This window comes from Giraffa tippelskirchi, chromosome 4 (genome assembly GCF_054371585.1).
Source record: "Giraffa tippelskirchi isolate mGirTip1 chromosome 4, T2T-mGirTip1v1.2.pri, whole genome shotgun sequence".
Taxonomy (NCBI): Eukaryota; Metazoa; Chordata; class Mammalia; order Artiodactyla; family Giraffidae; genus Giraffa; species Giraffa tippelskirchi.
The window spans coordinates 55,416,440-55,436,627 of record NC_137278.1 but is presented as its reverse complement, the minus strand read 5'-3'; the positions used below and the strand labels follow the sequence as shown (position 1 = coordinate 55,436,627).

The window sequence follows — 20,188 nt, the reverse complement described above, 5'->3', positions numbered from 1 at the left end:
ACAAGTTTTTATTGGGCATCATTTGCAACAATGTGGATGGACCTGGAGGGCATTATGCTTAGTGAAATAAGTCAGAAAGAGAAGGATAAGTAATGTTTGTTATCACGTATATGTGGAATCTAAAAAATAAAATCAATAGATGAGTATAACAAAAACAGAAACAGACTCACAGATTTAGAGAACAAACTAGTGGTTACTAGTGGGGAGAGGAAAGGTGGAAGGGTCGTGATAGGGGTACGAGATTAAGAGACACAAACTACTGGGATTTCCCTCGCAGTCAAGTGCTTAAGACTCTGTGCTTCCAATGCTGGAGGATGCAGTTTTAATCCCTGGTTGGAGAACTAAGATCCCACATGCTCTAATGCAGCCAAAAGATAAAAAATAAATAAAAATTTTTAAAAGAAGGTATTGTTTTTTAAAAAAAAGTCTCATCGCGGTTGATAATGATTCCATGATCCTACCACCTCCTTCTGTAAAGACACATTTTTTAAAAAAAGAAATACAAACTACTATGTATAAAATAAATAAGCTGTAAGGAAATAAGGTATAAGGATACAACACAGGGAAATCTAGCAAGTGTTTTGTAATAACTTTAGATGGAGTATAATCTATAAAAATATTGAATCAGTGTGTCATACACTTGAAACTAATATGATATTGCAAATTAAACATACTTCAATTTTTGAATTTTTTGTTTTTATTGATATTTTTTACTATATTTGCATTTTTAAAAGTAAATTAAATGTTCTAAGTTTATTAAAAAGCATTTTTTGAGCATCCATTATGTGCCTTGCCTTGAGCTAGCTGACAGAGATAAAGAAGATACAGACTTTGCCTTCAAGCAGTCCCCAGTTTGGGCTGGGGCATAAATACATATAACGAACGTGAGGCAGGCCCCCCAGGAATCCTGCTGCAGGATTCAAGGTCAAGGAAGGAGGAATCTGGGAAGGCCATCACCAAGGAGGCTGGGAGGCATGGTTCTGACCATCTGAAGATGAGCTGAGTTATACAGAGAAGGTTAAGTGCTTCTGCCACGGAGAGGCACTGGCGTGAGTCAAGAGCTTCCATGGGGGAAGCAGTCAGGCAGGTGTGTCTAGGAGACAGGAGGAACTGTTTGACAAGATCACAGTATCGGGAAATAATGTTGGAAAAATGACTGGACTGTGGGGGACCTAGAATGCATCTTTCAGTAGTAAGACCTTATTCCGCAGGTGGGGGAGCTGGGGTGGAGGAGAGAGAAGGGGTCCAGTGGAGGCTTCTGCAGAGAGGAGAAATATGGCCAGAGTTGAGACACTCAGTTTCTTTTTGCTACAGCATCTACCTAATGTCATTTTTAAAAAATTTTATTTATTTGTTTTTGGCTTTGCTCGGTCTTTGTTGCTGCTCGGGCTTTTCCCTAATTGTGATGGGGGGATACTCTGTAGTTGCAGTGTGTAGCCTTCTCATTGCAGTGCCTTCTCTTGTTGCAGTGCGTGGGCTCTAGGCGAGTGGGCTTCGGTAGTGCTGTACATAGGCTCTAGAGCTCAGTAGTTGTGGCATTTGGGCTTTGTTGCTCCACAGCATGTGGGATCTTCCTGGATCAGGGATCAAACCCTGTATCTCCTGCATTGGCAGGTGGATTCTTCACCACTGAACCACCAGGGAAGCCCCCTAATCTTGTTTTTAAATGGCCCATGTCAATCCTTAAGGGATTCACATTTGCACAATTATTTACCTTAGCAGAAGTTAGGTGGTGCTACATCCTTAGACCAGACCTAAAGATTTTTTAACATTTCTTTGATTAAAATAGCAACTTTCAAGATTTTCTCTGCCACAGCTCCCAGGACAAGGCTCACACACCTCACTCAAACCTGGATGCACCTCCCACACTCTACCAAACCCCTCTTCCCAGACTCAGAACACATCTTCAGATGCAAATGAGTGAAGGTGACATTGTTTGGGGTACAACTTGGCACTTGACCTAATCTATGCTTAAAAGGCTATTATCCCCAAACTTCTGCATTTAAGGATTAGTTAATAAAGTTTAGCAACCCAGCTCACTATGGGTCATGTGACATATCAACACATCTGACCTCTGTAGATGAATTAAAGGGCCAAATTAAAGATATATGTCTAAATCTACTCTGTGGTTATCCTTAACATCAAATGCAAATGTTGAAGACTGTAACCCAAATGCTTTCACAGTTACTCACTCATTTTCTGAACTATCTGTTCAGGAATTTCTCTAATCCTTTTATTAAATTATTTCCATTTATAGCATCATTTATATCTCACCGCCTACCCACCAGCTGTTATAAGATTAAGGCCACACATGTATTTGTGCATATGCCATGGTTAATTCTGGTGTTCCCATGAGTCTACATAGAATTACATGGGCTGAAAGCCCAGCCCTCTCTGCTGGACCTGAAGAAGCTCATAGCTGGTTTAATTTTCAAAAATGCCTGGCTGACAGTAATTTGTTCTAAAATATCTTTCTTTTCAAACTCTCAGACTTAGAGAATGAACTTATGTTGTCAGAGGAAAGGATGAGGAGAAGGGATAGTTAGGGAGTTTGGGATGGACATGTACACACTGCTGTATTTAAAATGGATAACCCACAAGGACCTACTGTACAGCACAGGGAGCTCTGCTCAGTGTTATATGCAGCCTGGATGGGAGGGGGCTTGAGGGAGAGTGGATACATGTATGTGTATGGCTAAGTCCCTTCGCTGTTCACCTGAAACTATCACAACTTTGCTTGTTAAGAAAGTTAAGAAGTCTCCGGACTATACTCTAATACAAAATAAAAAGTTTTTTAAAAAAATCTTTCTTTTTCTCATATTTTCATCTTTGATTTTCCCTGCTCAGATAGATAGATAGGTTCTCTTGGGCACTTCCAACTTTTTAAACAGAATTATTTAGGAGTTGGTCAAGAACTTTAAAAAAAACCTCACTGTCCTTTTCACTTCTTAACATCATGTGTGACAAATTAGATTAATAGGGAATGCATATTATTGGTTGAAGTAAGCTGGAAAATAGCCACCCAAAATGTCAATGTCCTACTCCTGGAAACTATATGAATTACCTCACATGGCAAAAGGGACTTGCAGATGAAATTAAGATTAAGAACCCTGAGATGGGGAGGTAATCCTGAATCATCTGGGTGAGTCCAATGTAATCACTAGGGTCCTAACTAAGAAGGATGCAGGAGGTCAGAGGAGAAGATGCTACACAACTGCTTTAAAGTAAAGCCCAGAGATGCAGGCAGCGTATAGAAGCTAAAAAAAATCTTGGAAATGCAGTCCTGTTTTATTTCAGATAATAAATTTGTGTTGTTTACACCACTAAATTTGCAATATTTTATACCAAGAGTAGAAAACTAATTGGGGCTTTCCAGGTGGCTCAGTGGTAAAGAATCCACCTGCCAATGCAGGAGACATGAGTTTGTTCCCTGGGTCCGGAAGATCCCCTGGAGAAGGAAATGGCAACCCACTCCAGTATTCTTGCCTGGGAAATTCCATGGACAGAGGAAACTGGCAGGCTACAGTCCATGAAGTTGCAAGAGTCAGACACAACTTAGTGACTAAACAACAACAACAAAAGAAACTAATACATTGGTTTATTATTATAAACATTTTTTTCCTGTATCAAAGTGAAAAGTGTTAGTCACTCAGGGAAGCTCCTTTTCCTGTATAGTCACATGTATATTTCTGTTTCTTACCTACAAGTCTCTGGATCTAACCTTTCTCAGGCCCCAGAACCAGATCTTGATTCTTCTGCAATTAATAGATGCATATTCTTTCTTTTATTATGACTAAATGTTAATAATCAAATTGACAAGAACAAAAGAAAATTAGGTAGGCAATGGGTGGTTGGGGAGGATAGTGAAAAGCGATGACAGACAAGATCCTGGGAGACTCAAGCCCTGCCCTGCCCTGTGTGACCTGGGAAAGCCTCACTAAGCCTCAGTTTCCCCATCTGTAAGAGAGAAGACTTGAATGAATTCAATGGGTCTCAACCTTCTTCTGGGTTGAGGACCATTTTGAAAGTAACAACTTTCTCCCCAGAAATAAAAAGCATACATGCACATCCACATACATTTTGATCCTCCTGTTACAGGTGCTTTCCTAGCTAAGGATCCAAGGACCCAGGTCAGGAACCCATAGGCTAGAGATACTCTTAATGTAAGACATTCTTTAACTACTGAGCCCACATGCCCTCAAGCCTGTGCTCTACAAGAGAAGCCACTGAAATGAGAAGCCTGAGTACCACAACTGGAGAGTAGCCCCTGCTTGCCCCAACTAGAGAAAAGCCCGCAACAAAAACCCAACACAGCCAAAATAAATAAACAAATAAAATTATATTAAAAAATAATAATAATTCTAAAATAAGTTTTAAAGGTGAGTGTTAGTCACTCAGTTGTGTTTGACTCTTTGTGACGCAGTGGACTGTAGCCCGCCAGGCTCCTCTGTCCATGGAATTCTCCAGGCAAGAATACTAGAGTGGGTTGCCATTTCCTTCTACAGGGGACATCCCCCAGGGATCAAACTGGGGTCTCCTGCATTGCAGGCAGATTCTTTACCATCCAAGCCACCAGGGAAGCTCCTAAAAATGAATCTGTCTGCCATTGCAGGAAGACACAGGTTCAATCCCTGGTCTAGGAAGATTCCCACATGCCACGGGACAACTAAGCCTATGTAAAGTTAAGTACAGAGCAAAATGAGAAGAGAGAAACCTTGAACAACTTAAGCTCATCCACCATGCTTGGGGTCTCACCCACTTTCAAAGACCAAATCCGTGAAAGACGACTCCTTGGTAAATTGACCTTACCACCTACTTTGCCTTCATCCCTTTCCAGCATGAAACTCAGAATCCCCAAAAAGCATGACACACAGGCTCCCTTCTAAACGTCAGTTTTGATTGATTTGCAGTGGCTGCCTGGAGTACTCTGTTAGAAATAACAGTGAGGCCAAGTTGGAGTTCAGGAAGAAAGTGTTGCCTGATTGATTAGCCATGTCTACGAGAAGACTCTTGAGAGTCCCTTGGACTGCAAGGAGATCCAACCAGTCCATCCTAAAGGAGATCAGTCCTGGGTGTTCATTGGAAGGACTGATGTTGAAGCTGAAACTCCAATACTTTGGCTACCTCATGCGAAGAGTTGACTCATTGGAAAAGACCCTAATGCTGGGAAGGATTGGGGGCAGGAGGAGAAGGGGATGACAGAAGATGAGATGGTTGGATGGCATCACCGACTCGACAGACATGGGTTTGGGTAAACTCCGGGAGTTGGTGATGGACAGGGAGGCCTGGCATGCTAAGATTCATGCAGCCGCAAAGAGTCGGACACAACTGAGCGACTGAATTGAACTGAACCATGTATCCTGGTGCCCAAGTGCTGCGCATTTGCCAGGTCTCAATGGATTATCTCTGTTTTATTCTTGGCCTTTTATGTTTAAGCAGAGGACCTGTTTTTCCAACCAACCTAATTAAAAAGATTCTAACCAGACTAAGGGCTATATAATAAGGGCCTGGCGAGCTGCTCTGAATGCTAAGCCCAGTCTATTCTAGCAAAGACACAATTCAACTTGCAAGTCAACATGACACAGTGCAGCATTATATTTTAAAGCTAAATATCTCATGCATTATGAACCAGAAATTCCACTCCTAGGATACACATCCCATGTATCTGTTCACCAAGAGATACAAACAAAAACGTCCATAGCAACTACTTGCAGGAGGATGGAAACATAAATTGTGGTACATACACATACAGAGCTTACTCATTTTGTTAGTTACACAAAACCATATGGATAAATAATAGAAGAACATTTGAATGAAAGAAGCAAGAGCATAAAACCACCTATATACTGTATACCTCGGTTTAAAAGATGAAAAACAAGCTATAAAAACTAAATTATATATTGTTTAGGAATATGTACATATATGACAAAACTATCATTGAAAACACAGGGGAATAAGTAACACGAAATTCAGGATATTACTGTAGTTACCTTTGGGGCAAGTATGGGACAGGATAGGGAAAGAGAGGCAAGATGAATGTAATAGAATGCTCTAGTTAAGTAGGATGGTGGTTTCACAGGGGTTCATTTATTGTAATGCTTTATGTATGTTCGTGTGTATACTCGGTCACTCAGTCGTGTCTGACTCTTTACAATCCCATGGACTTTAGCTGGCCAGACTCCTCTGTTCATGGAATTTTCTAAGCAATAATACTGGAATGGGTTGCCATTTCCTACTCCAGGGGATCTTCCTGACGCAGGGATTGAACCCTCCTCTGTTGCATCTCCTGCATTGGCAGGCAGATTCTTTACCACTGTGCCACCTGGGAAACCCTGTAATGATTCACAGAATATATACATATACATACATATATATTTCATGTATTGTTTGCAAGAAGAGATTTTCATTTAATGCACTACTCAACTAAAGATAAAATCTTCATTTTTGTGTTTGGAAGGTAATGCAGACAGCCTGGTTTGCAGTAACACAGTGTTAGAAAATGCTTCTTTCATAGGGTGACTTTTGTGGGTCACCTGCTCTTACCTTCCCAGTCAGGTTTCTCCCTTACAGTGGCTGAATCTCACCAGGAGCCTAAAATTGGAGTGAGGATGGGATGAGAAAAGCTTTCCTCTGATGCTTCTCCAGCTGTCTCAGGTACACCCGAGCAGTTCCCCCATCTTTGCAGTGATGAGTTTGATTATATCTCTTATTTTTTAATTAAGAAGCAGTCATTTCAATTTCTATATTTCTTTCTTTTTTACTGAAATACAATTGACTTGAAGTGTTGTATTAGTTTCAGGTGTACTGGGTAAATCACTTTTAAAAATAATCTTTTCAATTTTTTTAATCATTTTAAAGATCATTTACTCTAATCATCCTAATCTTTATTACTATTATAACAATAAGATTTCATTAGCATTTTATCTGCAACATGCACTAAAGTTGTTTTTATATAGTTATTACCTCAAATGAATGATGAATTTTTTATAATAAGAAAAACATGTAAACAATCTGAATGTCCAGTTATAAAGGAATGGTCAGAAAGTATGCAGTCTTAAACTCTACAAAGAGAGTATAGTAACACAGAAGATACCTAAATCATTACATGAAAATCTTCCCAGGTCGGGAAGTGGTAAAAAAATCTGCCTGCCAGTGCAAGAGACACAAGAGGGGGAGGTTCAATCCCTGGGCCAGGAAGATCCCCTGGAGTAGAAATGGCAACTCACTGCAGTATTCTTGTCTGGAAGATTCTGCAGACAGTAGCCTCGTGGGCTATAGTCCATGGGGTCCCAAAGAGTCAGACATGACTGGGCATGCTTGAAGTTTAGATAAGATCCCAACTAATAGTACAAACATTAGTGTTTTAAAATGGGTTTCCCTGGTGGCTCAGTGGTAAAGAATCCGCCTGCCAATGCAGGAGACTCAGGTTCAATCCTTGGCTTGGGAAGATCCCTTGGAGAAGGGAATGGCAACACACTCCAGTATTCTTGCCTGGGAAATCCCATGGATAAAGGAGTCTGTGGGGTCACAAAGAGTCAGACACGACTTAGTGACTAAACAACAACAACGTTTTAAAATAAGCTGGAAGGAAATAGACAATCATGTCAACGTTAACTTCATGTGAAGATACATTTTTTTCTTCCTAAGTTTTACTCTTGTAATGGAAGGAAAATCCACTCAACTTCGGACACTCTTGAAAGGGAAACCGATTGGCAATATTGGTTTTTAGGGAGTTGAAGACATCCATGGATGTTCTATAAAAGGCAAGATGGTGACTCAGTAGTAGTACTAAGATCATTGTTCAGAGTTTCTGAACTTTTTCTAGCTTTTTCTGTCTTAATTCTGAATCCAGTTGATTCCTCAACTGCCCCCAACACACCCACACAAGTAAATAAAGTAAGACACACTCCCCCTGAAGAAGTATTACTGTCATCTCAGCCTCTCTAAATTCCTCAGCTGTAGCTAGCAATATACTCTATTCACAGCCTTTTCCCTGAAGGTCTTGATGAGGAGGAAGAAATGAGAATTTGAATGCTACTTAAATTATCTCTGAAAAGCTGTGCCTATTCTCAGGATGGTCATACAGTGAGTCAACCACCAAATCTAGGTTATCAGAGGCCATCTTAATTTAGACCACATCAGTGTCAGTCAGGTCACCCCAGTTTGGGGACTCAGAGAATACTGTCATAATGTTACCATAGTGGAGGGGGTTTTAAAATAAAGATTATTACTACTGGCTCAGGAAGATCCGCTGAAGGAGGGTATGGCAACCCACTCCAGTATTCTTGCCTGGAGAATCCCATGGACAGAGGAGCCTGATGAGCTACAGACCATGGGATCGCAAAGAGTCAGACACAACTAAAGCAACTGAGCGAAAGTGTGGTGGTCAAGTATGGACAGAACTGTAGGGGAAATGGGAATGTAAATTTAATAGATTCGCTTTGGAGGGCCTATTGAAATGGAAAACAGCGCACCCCAAAGCACAGTGATTTCTCTCCTAGCCAGTTAGCCTAGAGAATAATCACACATGTATGCAAGTGGACGTGGTCAAGGATTTCAATCACAGAAATATTTTTTTTTATGAAAAATTGGAAACCAACAAATGTCTCTCAACAAGGCAATAGATTTTCAAAAATTCATATATTCATATGGTAAAATACCTACAACAGTTAAAATTGGTGGTCCATATAGCATATGGATCAACATGGATAGATCTACATGTGGGCAAAAAAAAAGGAAAACAATCCCATAGATCTTTGAGGGTTTAAAAGAAGTGGCTATAGACTTAACAGTTCCCATGAGGATAAATATCAAAACATGCTGTTTAGTGAAAGGAGGAAGTTCAAGGATAACATCGAAAGTATAATATTATCGAGAGTTCCCTGGTGACCTAGTGGTTAGGATTCTATGCTTTCACCGCCAAGTCCCAGGTTCAATCCCAGGTCAGGGAACTGAGATTCCCCCAAACCACACAGTGTGGCCAGGAAAAACAAAAAAAGGTATTGTACCATTTCTGGTAAAAAGAAAAAAAAAACAAACTACAGCTATGCATTTTGATAAGTACATATATATATATATATCAGTTCACTTCAGTTGTTCAGTTGTGTCCGACTCTTTGCAACCCCATGAACCGCAGCACACCAGGCCTCCCTGTCCATCACCAACTCCCAGAGTTTATTCAAACTCATGTCCATTGAGTCTGTGATGCCATCCAATCATCTCATCCTCTGTCGTCCCCTTCTCTTCTTGCCCTCAATCTTTCCATATATATATAGGTAGGTAGCTGCTGCTGCTGCTAAGTCGCTTCAGTCGTGTCCAACTCTGTGCAACCCCATAGATGGCAGCCCACCAGGCTCCCCTGTCCCTGGGATTCTACAGGCAAGAACACTGGAGTGGGTTGCCATTTCCTTCTCCAATGCGTGAAGGTGAAGTCACTCAGTCGTGTCCAACTCTTCATGACCCCATGGACTGCAGCCTACCAGGCTCCTCCATCCATGGGATTTTCCAGGCAAGAGTACTGGAGTGGGTTGCCATTGCCTTCTCCGATAGGTAGGTGGAGAGATGTAATAGTACAAGAACATTCAGGAAGGAAACACATTAAAATCAAAACAAGGATTACCTCTGAGGAAAGACAAAGGGAGCTGGGACCTGGGATGGGAAAGGTGAAACAGGATTACAGTTCATTGGTGATATTCTAATTTTCAAAGGTAAAGGGATTCCGATGTTACTTGTGTGTTTGCAATTACTTTTTTTAAAGTCTCAGCAATTACTTCATCCTCTAATATATTTATTACACCTCAGAAGCAAAAAGTATGGAGCCTTCCATAGAAGAATGTCTCCTGGACACCACAGCCCCTTTTCACTCCCTTTCTTTCCACCATCTCCACACACAGCACTCCCACTCGGCCAAGTTCACTTATGTTCTGAGTGCTTGTGTTGTGCTTAGTCGCTCAGTAATGTCCAACTCTTTGCAACCCCATGGACTGTAGCCCGTGAGGCTCCTCTGTCCATGGGATTCTCCAGGGAAGAAAACTGGAGTGGGTAACCATTTCCTTCTCCAAGTGATCCTCCCCACCCAAGGCTTGAACCCAGGTTTCCTGTGTTGCAGGCAGATTCTTTACTGTCTGAGCCACCAGGGAAGCCCAGTGTTATGACAGCATACCCTAAAGCCTTCAATCACCTTTTCAACCCTCCTAGGCACCAGAGCAAATCCCACTGACTGTGACCCTTTGCATAAAAAGTAATGCCAGCAAACAGTTAGCTGTGCATGTACCCTTCATTATCAACAGCCACATGAATTGCATCCCTTTCCATGATTATTTTTTTTTATTTTATTAATTGGAGGATAATTGCTTCACAATGTTGTGTTAGCTTCTGCTGTACAACAACGTGAATCAGCTATATGTATACATATACCCTCTCCCTCTTAAGTCTCCCTCCCACCCCACCCATATCCCACCCTTCTAGGTCCTCATAGATCACCAGGCTGAGCTCCCTGTGTTATAAAGCAGCTTCCCACTAACTACCTATTTTACACACAGTAGTGTATATATGTCAGTGCTACTCTCCCTCAATTTTGAGAGCAAAGTATTTGAGAGTGTGGCACTGGCCAAGTCACCAGGAGGAAAGAAGGCAACAACCCACATTCCATACCTGTCAAAAACCACAGCGGAATAAGCCCGCTCGGCGAAGATGATGTCAGCAGCCCAGAACTCCTTCGTGGCCTTCAGACCTCTGCCTTTGCCCTCAGCAGTGAAGACCTCCACATTCTCCATTTCCCCTATTGTCATCTCAGAGTCTTCGGGCAGCTCGGCAGATATTTAACACTGAGCCAAGTCCCTTGTCCTCGCAGCTATTTCAGCACCTTCAGCATCCCAAAGAGCAAGTCTATAAATGGACAAGCACCTCCCCTTCTCTACCCACTCCAGCCCCTGGGCCCTCTCTCACTCCCCCTTCTGCTTCTTTTCCTGGAGACCGGGATGGGGCAGGCCAGAGGACAGTGACCCAGGAAGGAGCCCCTCCACCGCCCAGCCAAGCTGACAAAGTAGAAAAAGACCATGGGCTGGTGTGCTTCTCAAATTGGGCCTGAAAACTTTGGAAAAGTTCCTTTGCAAGGAGTAGTTAAGTCCTGTATTGCAGTCGTGCTCAGCTTTAGTTGGAATGGGCAGCACTTGGTCAGTAGGGTATTTTTAGCAACCAGATGCCTCTGTCAGTCCAAAGCAGAGACAGCTGAAGTGGTCCAAGAGGTGATGCTTGCTGCTCTGGGACCCTTCAGCTGTCAGGCTTGGACTTTCTCAAGTGAGATGGGCCCCTTGTTTCCTCCATGGGTAGACTATTGGCAGAAAGTAACAGATGCTAAATTGACCCTTTGCTGTATATATAACCTCTCTCCTCCCTAGTGGCTCAGACAGTAAAGAATCTACTTGCAATGCAGGAGAGTTGGTTTCAATTCCTAGCTCGGGAAGATCCCATGGAGTAGGGAATGGCAGCCCATTCCAGTATTCTTGCCTGGAGAATCCCATGGACAGAGGAGCCTAGCGGGTTACAGTCCATGGGGTCGAAAAGAGTCAGACATGACTGAACGACTAAGTACTCTCTAGGCTCTAAGGGGCCTCACTCTTCTCTAATATTCCATGGGTCTCCCACAGTGCCCCACCCAGGGCATGGAGGTCTGAGCATTCTCTGATGAATGTAGGTATGTTGGACCATAGGATGTGTTACGAAAGGAGGCCAGCTTTGAAGATGAAAGCCCTCATGTCTATACTATTCTGTCAAATCTCCCTTAAACATTATGTCTGCTACCAGAAAAGTACCAATACCTTCTTCCCCAGGAACGAGGACATTGGAAGGATTAGTCTACAGCTATTGGACTGGATGCCACTCATCTTGATCACTAGACAGCTCTCACTGAGGTTGAAAAGAAAGACACTTGCAGATCTGGAGCTATGACTTATCTTCCAGGTAATATTTTTAGTTTCTGGGATGCATCTGTTTACGGATTTCTGTGCTCTCTGTTTCTGTAAGTGTACTAGTTTACAAGCACTGGCTTCTGAGTTAGACGGGTCTGCATTTGAATTTTGAGCCTTCTAGGACCGTGGGCTTCCCAGGTGGCACTAGTGGTAAAGAACCTGCCTGCCAATGCAGGAGACATAAGAGACCCAGGTTCGATTCCTAGGTGGGGAAGATCCCCTGGAGAAGGGGATGGCAACCCACTCCAGTATTCTTGCCTAGAGAATCCCACGGACAGAAGAGCCTGGCAGGCTACAGTCCATAGGATTACAAAGAGTCGGACATGACTGAAGCAACTTAGTGGGACAATTTTGAGATAGTTACTGTAAAACAAGGGTGATAATTTCTATCTCACTGATAAATGAGATAATAGGTACAATGGACATGGCACAGCACTTGGCTGTGTTCATACAGAACTTACTAAATGATAGCAAATTTATTTTATTTATTCTGTCCATTTTCTTCCCCAAAACCACCAAGATACATTTGAAATTCTAATGTGTCTTCAACCAAATTGCATCTCCTGACGCTTCTTTGCCTCTTGGAAGCATCTGGAGAATTGTCTGCCGGACCTTGCATGCATGCTATGTCACTTCAGTCGTGTCCGACTCTTTGCGACCCCATGGATGGTGGCTTGCTAGGCTCCTCTGTCCATGGGATTCTCCAGGCAAGGATATGGAGTGGGTTGCCATGTCCTCCTCAGGGGGATCTTCCTGACCCAGGGATCGAACCCAATTCTCTTGTGTCTCTTGCATTGGCAGGTAGCTAGAACCACCTGGGAAGCCCTCTCCATGTATCCCAGTTTTTAGGTCATAACACATAGTGCCTGGAACTAGAGAATAATTCAGGGAATTCTGATCTATCCCAAAGGGCAAAACACATTAAGACATTTAAAATTGGGTGCCCCAAAAGTAAACATCACATGCTCTCGGGGGGAAAAAAAAAAGCGATTAAATAGGAGTTCTTCAGGTTAGTCTCAAATGAATGTCTGCACCCACATTGCCTGGTAACAGCCAGGGTCCACCCTTGGGAGCCACCAGCTCTGCCTTATAGAGATGACCTCATTCTTCTCTAGACACAGGTTCAGCCCAACCCAAGGTCAAGGAAAACATCTACCTGCCTAAAGTCAGAAAGAGAGAAGGAGCATCAAGCCTGGTGCTTTAGTTTCAATGGTGAGTCTCAACCTTCTCAGAACAACAAGATTACATTATTAAAACATGGTAGAGGGCGGTGCAGTGGATGAGAATGCAGGGAACATGAGTTCAGTCCCTGGTTCGGGAATATTCCATATGCCATGGAGCAACTAAACCCGTATGCCACAACTACTGAGCCCGAGAGCTGCAACTACTGAAGCAGGCATGCCTTTGGCCTGTGCTCTGCAACAAGAGAAACCACCGCAATGAGAAGCCAGCACGCCACAACTAAAGAAAGCCCACACAAACCAACAAAGACCCAGTGTAGCCTAAATAAATAAATAAATAATTTTTAAAACATGGTAGACAGAATAATTGTTCCCAAAGATACTCAGGTCCTACTCCACAGCCCTGTGAATATATTATCTTACATGGCAAAAGGGATTTTGCAAATGTGATTAAGTTAAACCTTTTGAGAGAGGGAGGTTATCCCTGGATTGTCCAGTTGGCCCAGTGAAATCGTAAGAATCCTTATAAGAGGGAGTTAGGGGGGTTAGGTCAGTGTCAGGTGGAGATGTAACAATGGAAGCAAGAAGGTCAGAGTCAGAGAGACATTTGAAGATGCTATATGGTTGGCTTTGAAGTAGGAGGAAGGAGCTATGAGCAAAGAAATGCAGGTACCCTCTAGAAACTGGAAAAGGCAGGGGTATAGCTGCTCCTCCAAGAGCCCCCAGGGGGAGCATAGCCCTGATGACACTTTGATTTAAACCCAGTGGACCCTCCAATTCTGGCTTCTGACAACTGAACTCTAATATAATAAATTTATGTTATTTTAAACCACTAAGTAATTTGTTAAAAAGCAGCAATAGTAAACTAACACATACAGTATTATACTTTGTTTTACATTAGAGTAAATATTATATAAAATCCTTTTTGATGTATGAAATTAAATTTATAGAGAATATAATGTGTTAGCTCTTGAACCTAAAAAACATAAATTACTAACTCCTCTGGGGTTTCCCTGGTGGCTTAGATGATAAAGAATCCACCTACAATGCAGGAGACCCAGGTTCGATCCCTGGGTCAGGAAAATCCCCTGGAGAAGGGTATGGCAACCCACTCCAGTATTGTTGCCTGGAGAATTCCATGGACAGAGAAGCCTGGCAGACTACAGTCCATGGGGTCACAAAAGAGTCAGAAATGACTGAGTAACTAACAGGCTCACTTCACAAAGTCTGAATATTTGTCCCCTCCGCCTCCAAATTCATACGTAGAAATCCTCACCCTCAAAGGTGATGGTCTTAATCTGTGGGGGCTTGGGTAGATCCTGAAATCATGAAGGTGAAACCCTCATGAATGAGATTCATGCCTTATATATAGAAGAGGCTCCAGAGATTGCCTTGGCCCTTCTTTTCTGCCATGTGAGGATACAAGGAGAATTCTGTGACTTGAAAAGGAGCCTTCATCCAAACATGCTGGCACCCTGATCTAGGACTTCAAGCTTCCAGAACTGTAAGAAATAAATTTCTGGTGTTTATAAACTACCCAGGCTTTGGTATTTTGTTATTGCAACTCAAAAGGACTAAGACTCTGATCTAACCTAGTAAGGGAAAATGAAAAATGACAGGTAAATTATAATAAAATAACATATATTCACTGTAAACTCCAGGAGATATTGAAGGACAGGGAACCCTGGCATGCTGCAGTCCATGGGATCTCAAAGAGTTGGACACAACTTGGCAACTGAACAACAACATAAAAAAGAAAAACTAGCTTATATAATGTTAATACTATTTAAAAAAGAAAAGAAAAGAATCCAGCTTTTTAAAAAAATTTACATAAACTGATCTATGATTACATAAGACAGTGTTCTAGACTCAGATAATTATAAATAAGATTTTACATAAGTGAAATGAATATCTGGATATTTGAAGTACAAGGCTGTTGCTTACTTCCCGGGACATCCAGTATCTCTGGCCAGGACCAGTGAGACAGGGGATGTTGATTCTAGTTATCAGGCTGGTGATGGAGAAGGGAGCACAGGGCCCTGCTGTATCACACACCAACACAAATCCTATGCAAAGGCTTTTTGCCCATCTACCCACCTCAGGTTCATTTTTTTCCTACTGGGATCCCAACCTTTCTTGCTGGCCCTAGCCCTACTCCTGCCAACAATACGCCAGTGCTTGCATGTGCGTGCTTAGTTGTGTCCGACTCCTTGCGACTCCATGGACTGTAGCCCACCAGGCTCCTCTGTCCATGGAGTTTAACAGGCAAGAATACTGGATCAAGTTGCCATTTCCTCCTCCAGAGGATTTTCCCAACCCAGGGATCAAACCCACGTCTCCTCCCTTGGCAAGTGGATTTTTTACCACTGCACCACCTGGGAAGCCCACATTATGCCAGTTGCACCCCACAATCATCATAACAACCAAAACATCCCCCCCCTACATTTCTAAGATGGCCCCTAACTAGTGGAACTGCCTCCATTGAAAACTGCTGGTCTTCATCATCAGAAAAAGCACATCTAGAGTTTTTAGTGGATTTCTTCTCTCTCTACTAGAGATGTTTAGCGAGAAAAGATTCAAGAAGGACATGAGAGCTTTCTTCAGCGTCATTTATCACAGCATGGAAGAAGCAGTAGATTCATTCCACGTTTCTTAAGAGAGCAACCGAGGGTCCAGAGTGGACATAACCATTTGGCAATGTGGTGTTGAGGTTGATTGTAAACTTGAGCTTCACAGACCCTCACAATCCTATCTCTCTTGAGCATTTTTCTGCTCCAAGAAGATGGAAACTTTCCCATTGCTAACGATTTTAATAGCCATCCAGTCTCTTTCTTTGATGTATCTATTAACAGATAAAGAAGGGTGGTAAGAAAGAAAAATGAGATTGTGCAAGTCAAAGGACCCCTGGTCCCCAGAGTACCGGCTGAGTTAGGAGATTGCAGACAAGGGGATGATGAGAATGACTACATTGCTTTTGTAACTGTAAGTGGGATCCAGCTGCTCATCACTCAAAAACCATTTAAGAGGCCAGGCTGGTGGAAAGAAAAGTTTGTGTTATTTTGGTTGCTGGCAACCAGGGGTCAGGAAGGCAGATGCTTGTCCAAAGGTCAACTACTCCCCAACCCTTGACAATTAGGGCACAAGAGCTTTTATAGACAGAGAGAGGGGCTGCATGCAGAAACAACAGAAACAGCAGTCAGCTCTGACGGTCATGTTGAAGTTGGTCACCAGTGATCTGATCGGTGTCATCTTGATTAAGTACAGTTAATCTTCAGTTCCAGGGTGGGTTTGTTCCCATTTCCTTGAGGCCAGTTCTCAGAATTGTGGCAGCTTATGTCATGGCTCGGAGAAGGCAATGGCACCCCACTCCAGTACTCTTGCCTGGTGAATCCCATGGATGGAGGAGCCTGGTAGGCTACAGTCCATGGGGTCGCTAAGAGTCGGACACAACTTCACTTTCACTTTTCCCTTTCATGCACTGGAGAAGGAAATGGCAACCCACTCCAGTATTCTTGCCTGGAGAATCCCAGGGACGGGGGAGCCTGGTGGGCTGCCGTCTATGGGGTCGCACAGAGTCGGACACGACTGAAGCGACTTAGCATGTCATGGCTACAGTCTGGTCATTTTATAGTTAAATTCTCCACCTGGTGGGGGTTTTGGTATCTATAAGAGAGCTCGCAGGATATGGCTCAGATTTTTATCTATAGCTCTTGAGAAGGAACTAAAGGTCCTTAGCTGTGCTTAATGACTACATTATTATTATTTGGTCTCCTTTGACTGGTTTCCTTTGTTTCTGCATTTTCTTACTCTTCTGAGTAGATTTATTCTTTCTTTAAAAAAATGTATTTCATTTATTTATTTATTTTTGGCTGAGTTGGATCTTCCTTGCTGCACTCAGGCTTTTTTCTCTAGTTGAGAAGAGCTGGGGCTACTCTCTAATGGCAGTGCACGGACTTATCTTTGCAGCGGCTTCTTGCTGCATGGACTCTAGGGCGAGAGGGCTTCAGTAGTTGTGGTACACAGGCTTATTTGCCCCATGGCATGTGGAATCTTTCCAGATCAGAAATTGTCCCTTGCGTTGGTGGGCAGATTCTTTTTTTTTTTTTTTTAATAAGTTTATTTATTTTAGTTGGGGGCTAATTACTTTACAATATTGTAATAGTTTTTGCCATACATTGACATGAATCAGCCATGGGTTTACATGTGTTCCCCTTCCTGGACCCCCTACCCACCTCCCTCCCCATCCCATCCCTCTGGGTCATCCCATTGCCCCGGCCCTGAGCCCTTGTCTCATGCATCGAACATGGAATGGTGTTCTGTTTCACATATGATAATATACATGTTTCAATGCTATTCTCCCAGAACGTCCCACCCTCACCTTCTCCCTCAGAGTCCATAAAATTGTTCTATGCATCTGTGTCTCTTATTCTGTCTCGCATATAGGGTTATTGTTACCATCTTTCAAATTCCATATATATGCATTAGTATGCTGTATTGTTCTTTTTCTTTCTGGCTTACTTCACTCTGTATAATGGGCTCCAGTTTCATCCATCTCAATAGAACCGATTCAAATGTATTTTTTTTAATGGCTGAGTAATATTCCATTGTGTATATGTATCACAGCTTCCTTATCCATTCGTCTGCTGATGGACATCTAGGTTGCTTCCATGTCCTGGCTATTGTAAACAGTGCTGCAATGAACATTGGGGTACACGCGTCTCTTTCAATTCTGGTTTCCTCGGTGTATATGCCCAGCAGTGGGATTGCTGGGTCATATGGCAGTTCTATTCCCAGTTTTTTAAGGAATCTCCATACTGTTCTCCATAGTGGCTGTACTAGTTTGCATTCGGTGGGCAGATTCTTAACCAACAGACCTCCAGGGAAGCCCTAGACATATTCTTTGGCTGAAGTTTTTCCACAGACAAAAGGTCAGCAGAGAACATGGGTGGGACGATGGAGGGGAAGAAGGTGGCAAGGACCGTAGGGTCCTGCTTCATTTCAGTTCCATTTACCTTGATTTTAGCTGAATTCCCCTCCCCACTCAGGCCATACACACATACCAAGGACATTACTATGGCTATTGAGCACCCTAAAGAAGTGTGGGCAACCATTGCTGGGTCTCCAGTCTTGCATCTCAATGGTAGAAGAAGCTAACATGAAGTGACCAAGACTGGGGCCTATTTTGCAAAGAATTATTAGCATAACATCACAAGCCTAAACATGGACTTCAAGTAACCCTTACTATAAGCTCCACTGGTTAACAATTTTTTTTTTAATTTATGTATTTTGGGGGGGACTTCCCTGGTGGCTCAGAAGGTAAAGAATCCACTTGCAATGTAGGAGACCCAGGTTCAATCCATGGGTTGGGAACATCTCCTGGAGAAGAGAATGGCTTTCCGCTCCAGTATTCTTGAGACTTTCTCTTTTTTTTCTTATCTATGTATATATTTATTTATTTGTGGTATAGATTCTCAGATTCTTATTTTATTCAATAAGTTGTAAGACATTGTTATTATTTTTTCTTTTTCATTTTTTATTTACCCCTGTATTTTACTTTATTTTTTTCAGCTTTATTGAGATATAATGACATATAACATTGCATAAGTTTAAGGTGTGCAATATGATAATTTGCCACTGGTTAACTTTCATCTCAGGTAGAATCTGTTCCCAGATTCCACATCGCAGCCCCAAAATCTTTTTTAGCCCCAAAATCTTTAACCATATTCTGTTTTCGTATTATTATCCTGAATTTTTGAGCAAATAATCTCAGAGGCCTTGAGAGAGTGATTGCATTCCCTTCAGTTGGATATGCTGCAATTCAAGGAATATGTAGAAATAAGTGTGAAGGTGGAGATGTCAGTGAAACCCAGAGTAACGATTTTGAACCACTGAGACAGTTTGTGTGCCTGTGTTAATATCATGGTAGCTGATCGACCACACTCAATCCTTCCTTTTGGTGAGATTCAGTCACACACCTGCAGGGACCACCACCTAGTGGCAAATCAAGAGAGCTGCAAGATTTCAAATCTTTGAAGGCTTTTTTTTTCCCAGGCAAGGCTTTATTGGGGCCCCTGCTGTAGCAGGGCAGAGCAAGAATAAACAGGTTCCCTTGCTTGCTTGCTCCCATAGAGAGAGGACAAGCTTGTTTTTTATTTGGGGTGAGGGTAGGGATGTGTCCAGAGGTTGGGCTGGAGGGGTGGCTTAGGTGATCTGCCCAGAAGTTGGGCTAGAGGGATGGTTTAGGTGTTGTGGGCAGAGGGTGTGCTCTGTACCCTGCTTTTGTTCCTGACACTCAGTTTTTGCTCCCGGCTCTTCAAAAGTGGCGGTTGGGTTTTTTGGTCTCTCTGTATCTTTTGTCCAGAGTTCACCCCAACTGCGCATGCAGGCAGTTAATTTTAGTCTCTATAGTTTCTTTGTATTTTGCTGTTCGGAGGAGAGGTGTGTCCAGGCGCAAGCATTTTAGCAAAGGTTCCCAGCTCTCCCAACCTGTCTCATTTCCCACTGTGAAACTCTGTGCTCAGTCGTTCAGTCATATCTGACTCTTTGCAACCCCATGGATTGTATCCCACCAAGCTCCTCTGTCCATGGGATTTTTCAGGCATTGGGCATTCAGGGTTGCATTTCCTACTCCAGGGGAGAAACTCTACACCCTTATTATTTTAGTAAAAGTATGGCACCTTATCACTGGATTCGACCTTCCTTTGTACCCAGAGCTAAGATTCATTTAGCCCAGGGATCTAAAAGGTTCCTTTAGGCCTGTGAACCAAGAACAGTTTGTACATTCTTTAATGATTGGCACTGGGGTAGAGTGGGGGAAATCAAAAGAAGAATATTTTGTGACAACTGAAAATTATGTGAAACTCAAATTTCAGTAACGATAAATCATATAAAAAAAAACAGCCATACTCATATGTTTACATATTTTCTATGGCTGCTTTCACACTATAGCCCCAGAGTTGAATATCTGCAACAAAGACCACATGGCCCACAAAGTCAAAAATATTTACTGTCTGGCCTTTTACAGAAAATGTTTGCCAA

At 42.5% G+C, this 20,188-nt stretch overlaps 1 protein-coding gene across 8 annotated transcripts in view; it reads right to left on the bottom strand.

The window, feature by feature from the left end:
* Positions 1-10,793, bottom strand: part of SMYD1 (SET and MYND domain containing 1) — a 42,210-nt gene extending 31,417 nt beyond the window's left edge. For all 8 annotated transcript variants that reach the window (XM_081592923.1, XM_081592927.1, XM_081592925.1 and 5 more), the window contains exon 1: positions 10,654-10,793. In XM_081592923.1, coding sequence (XP_081449049.1) covers positions 10,654-10,790 — 137 coding nt within the window. In that variant the 5' untranslated portion in view covers positions 10,791-10,793. The remainder of the gene's footprint in view (positions 1-10,653) is intronic.
* Positions 10,794-20,188: the final 9,395 nt, after the last annotated feature.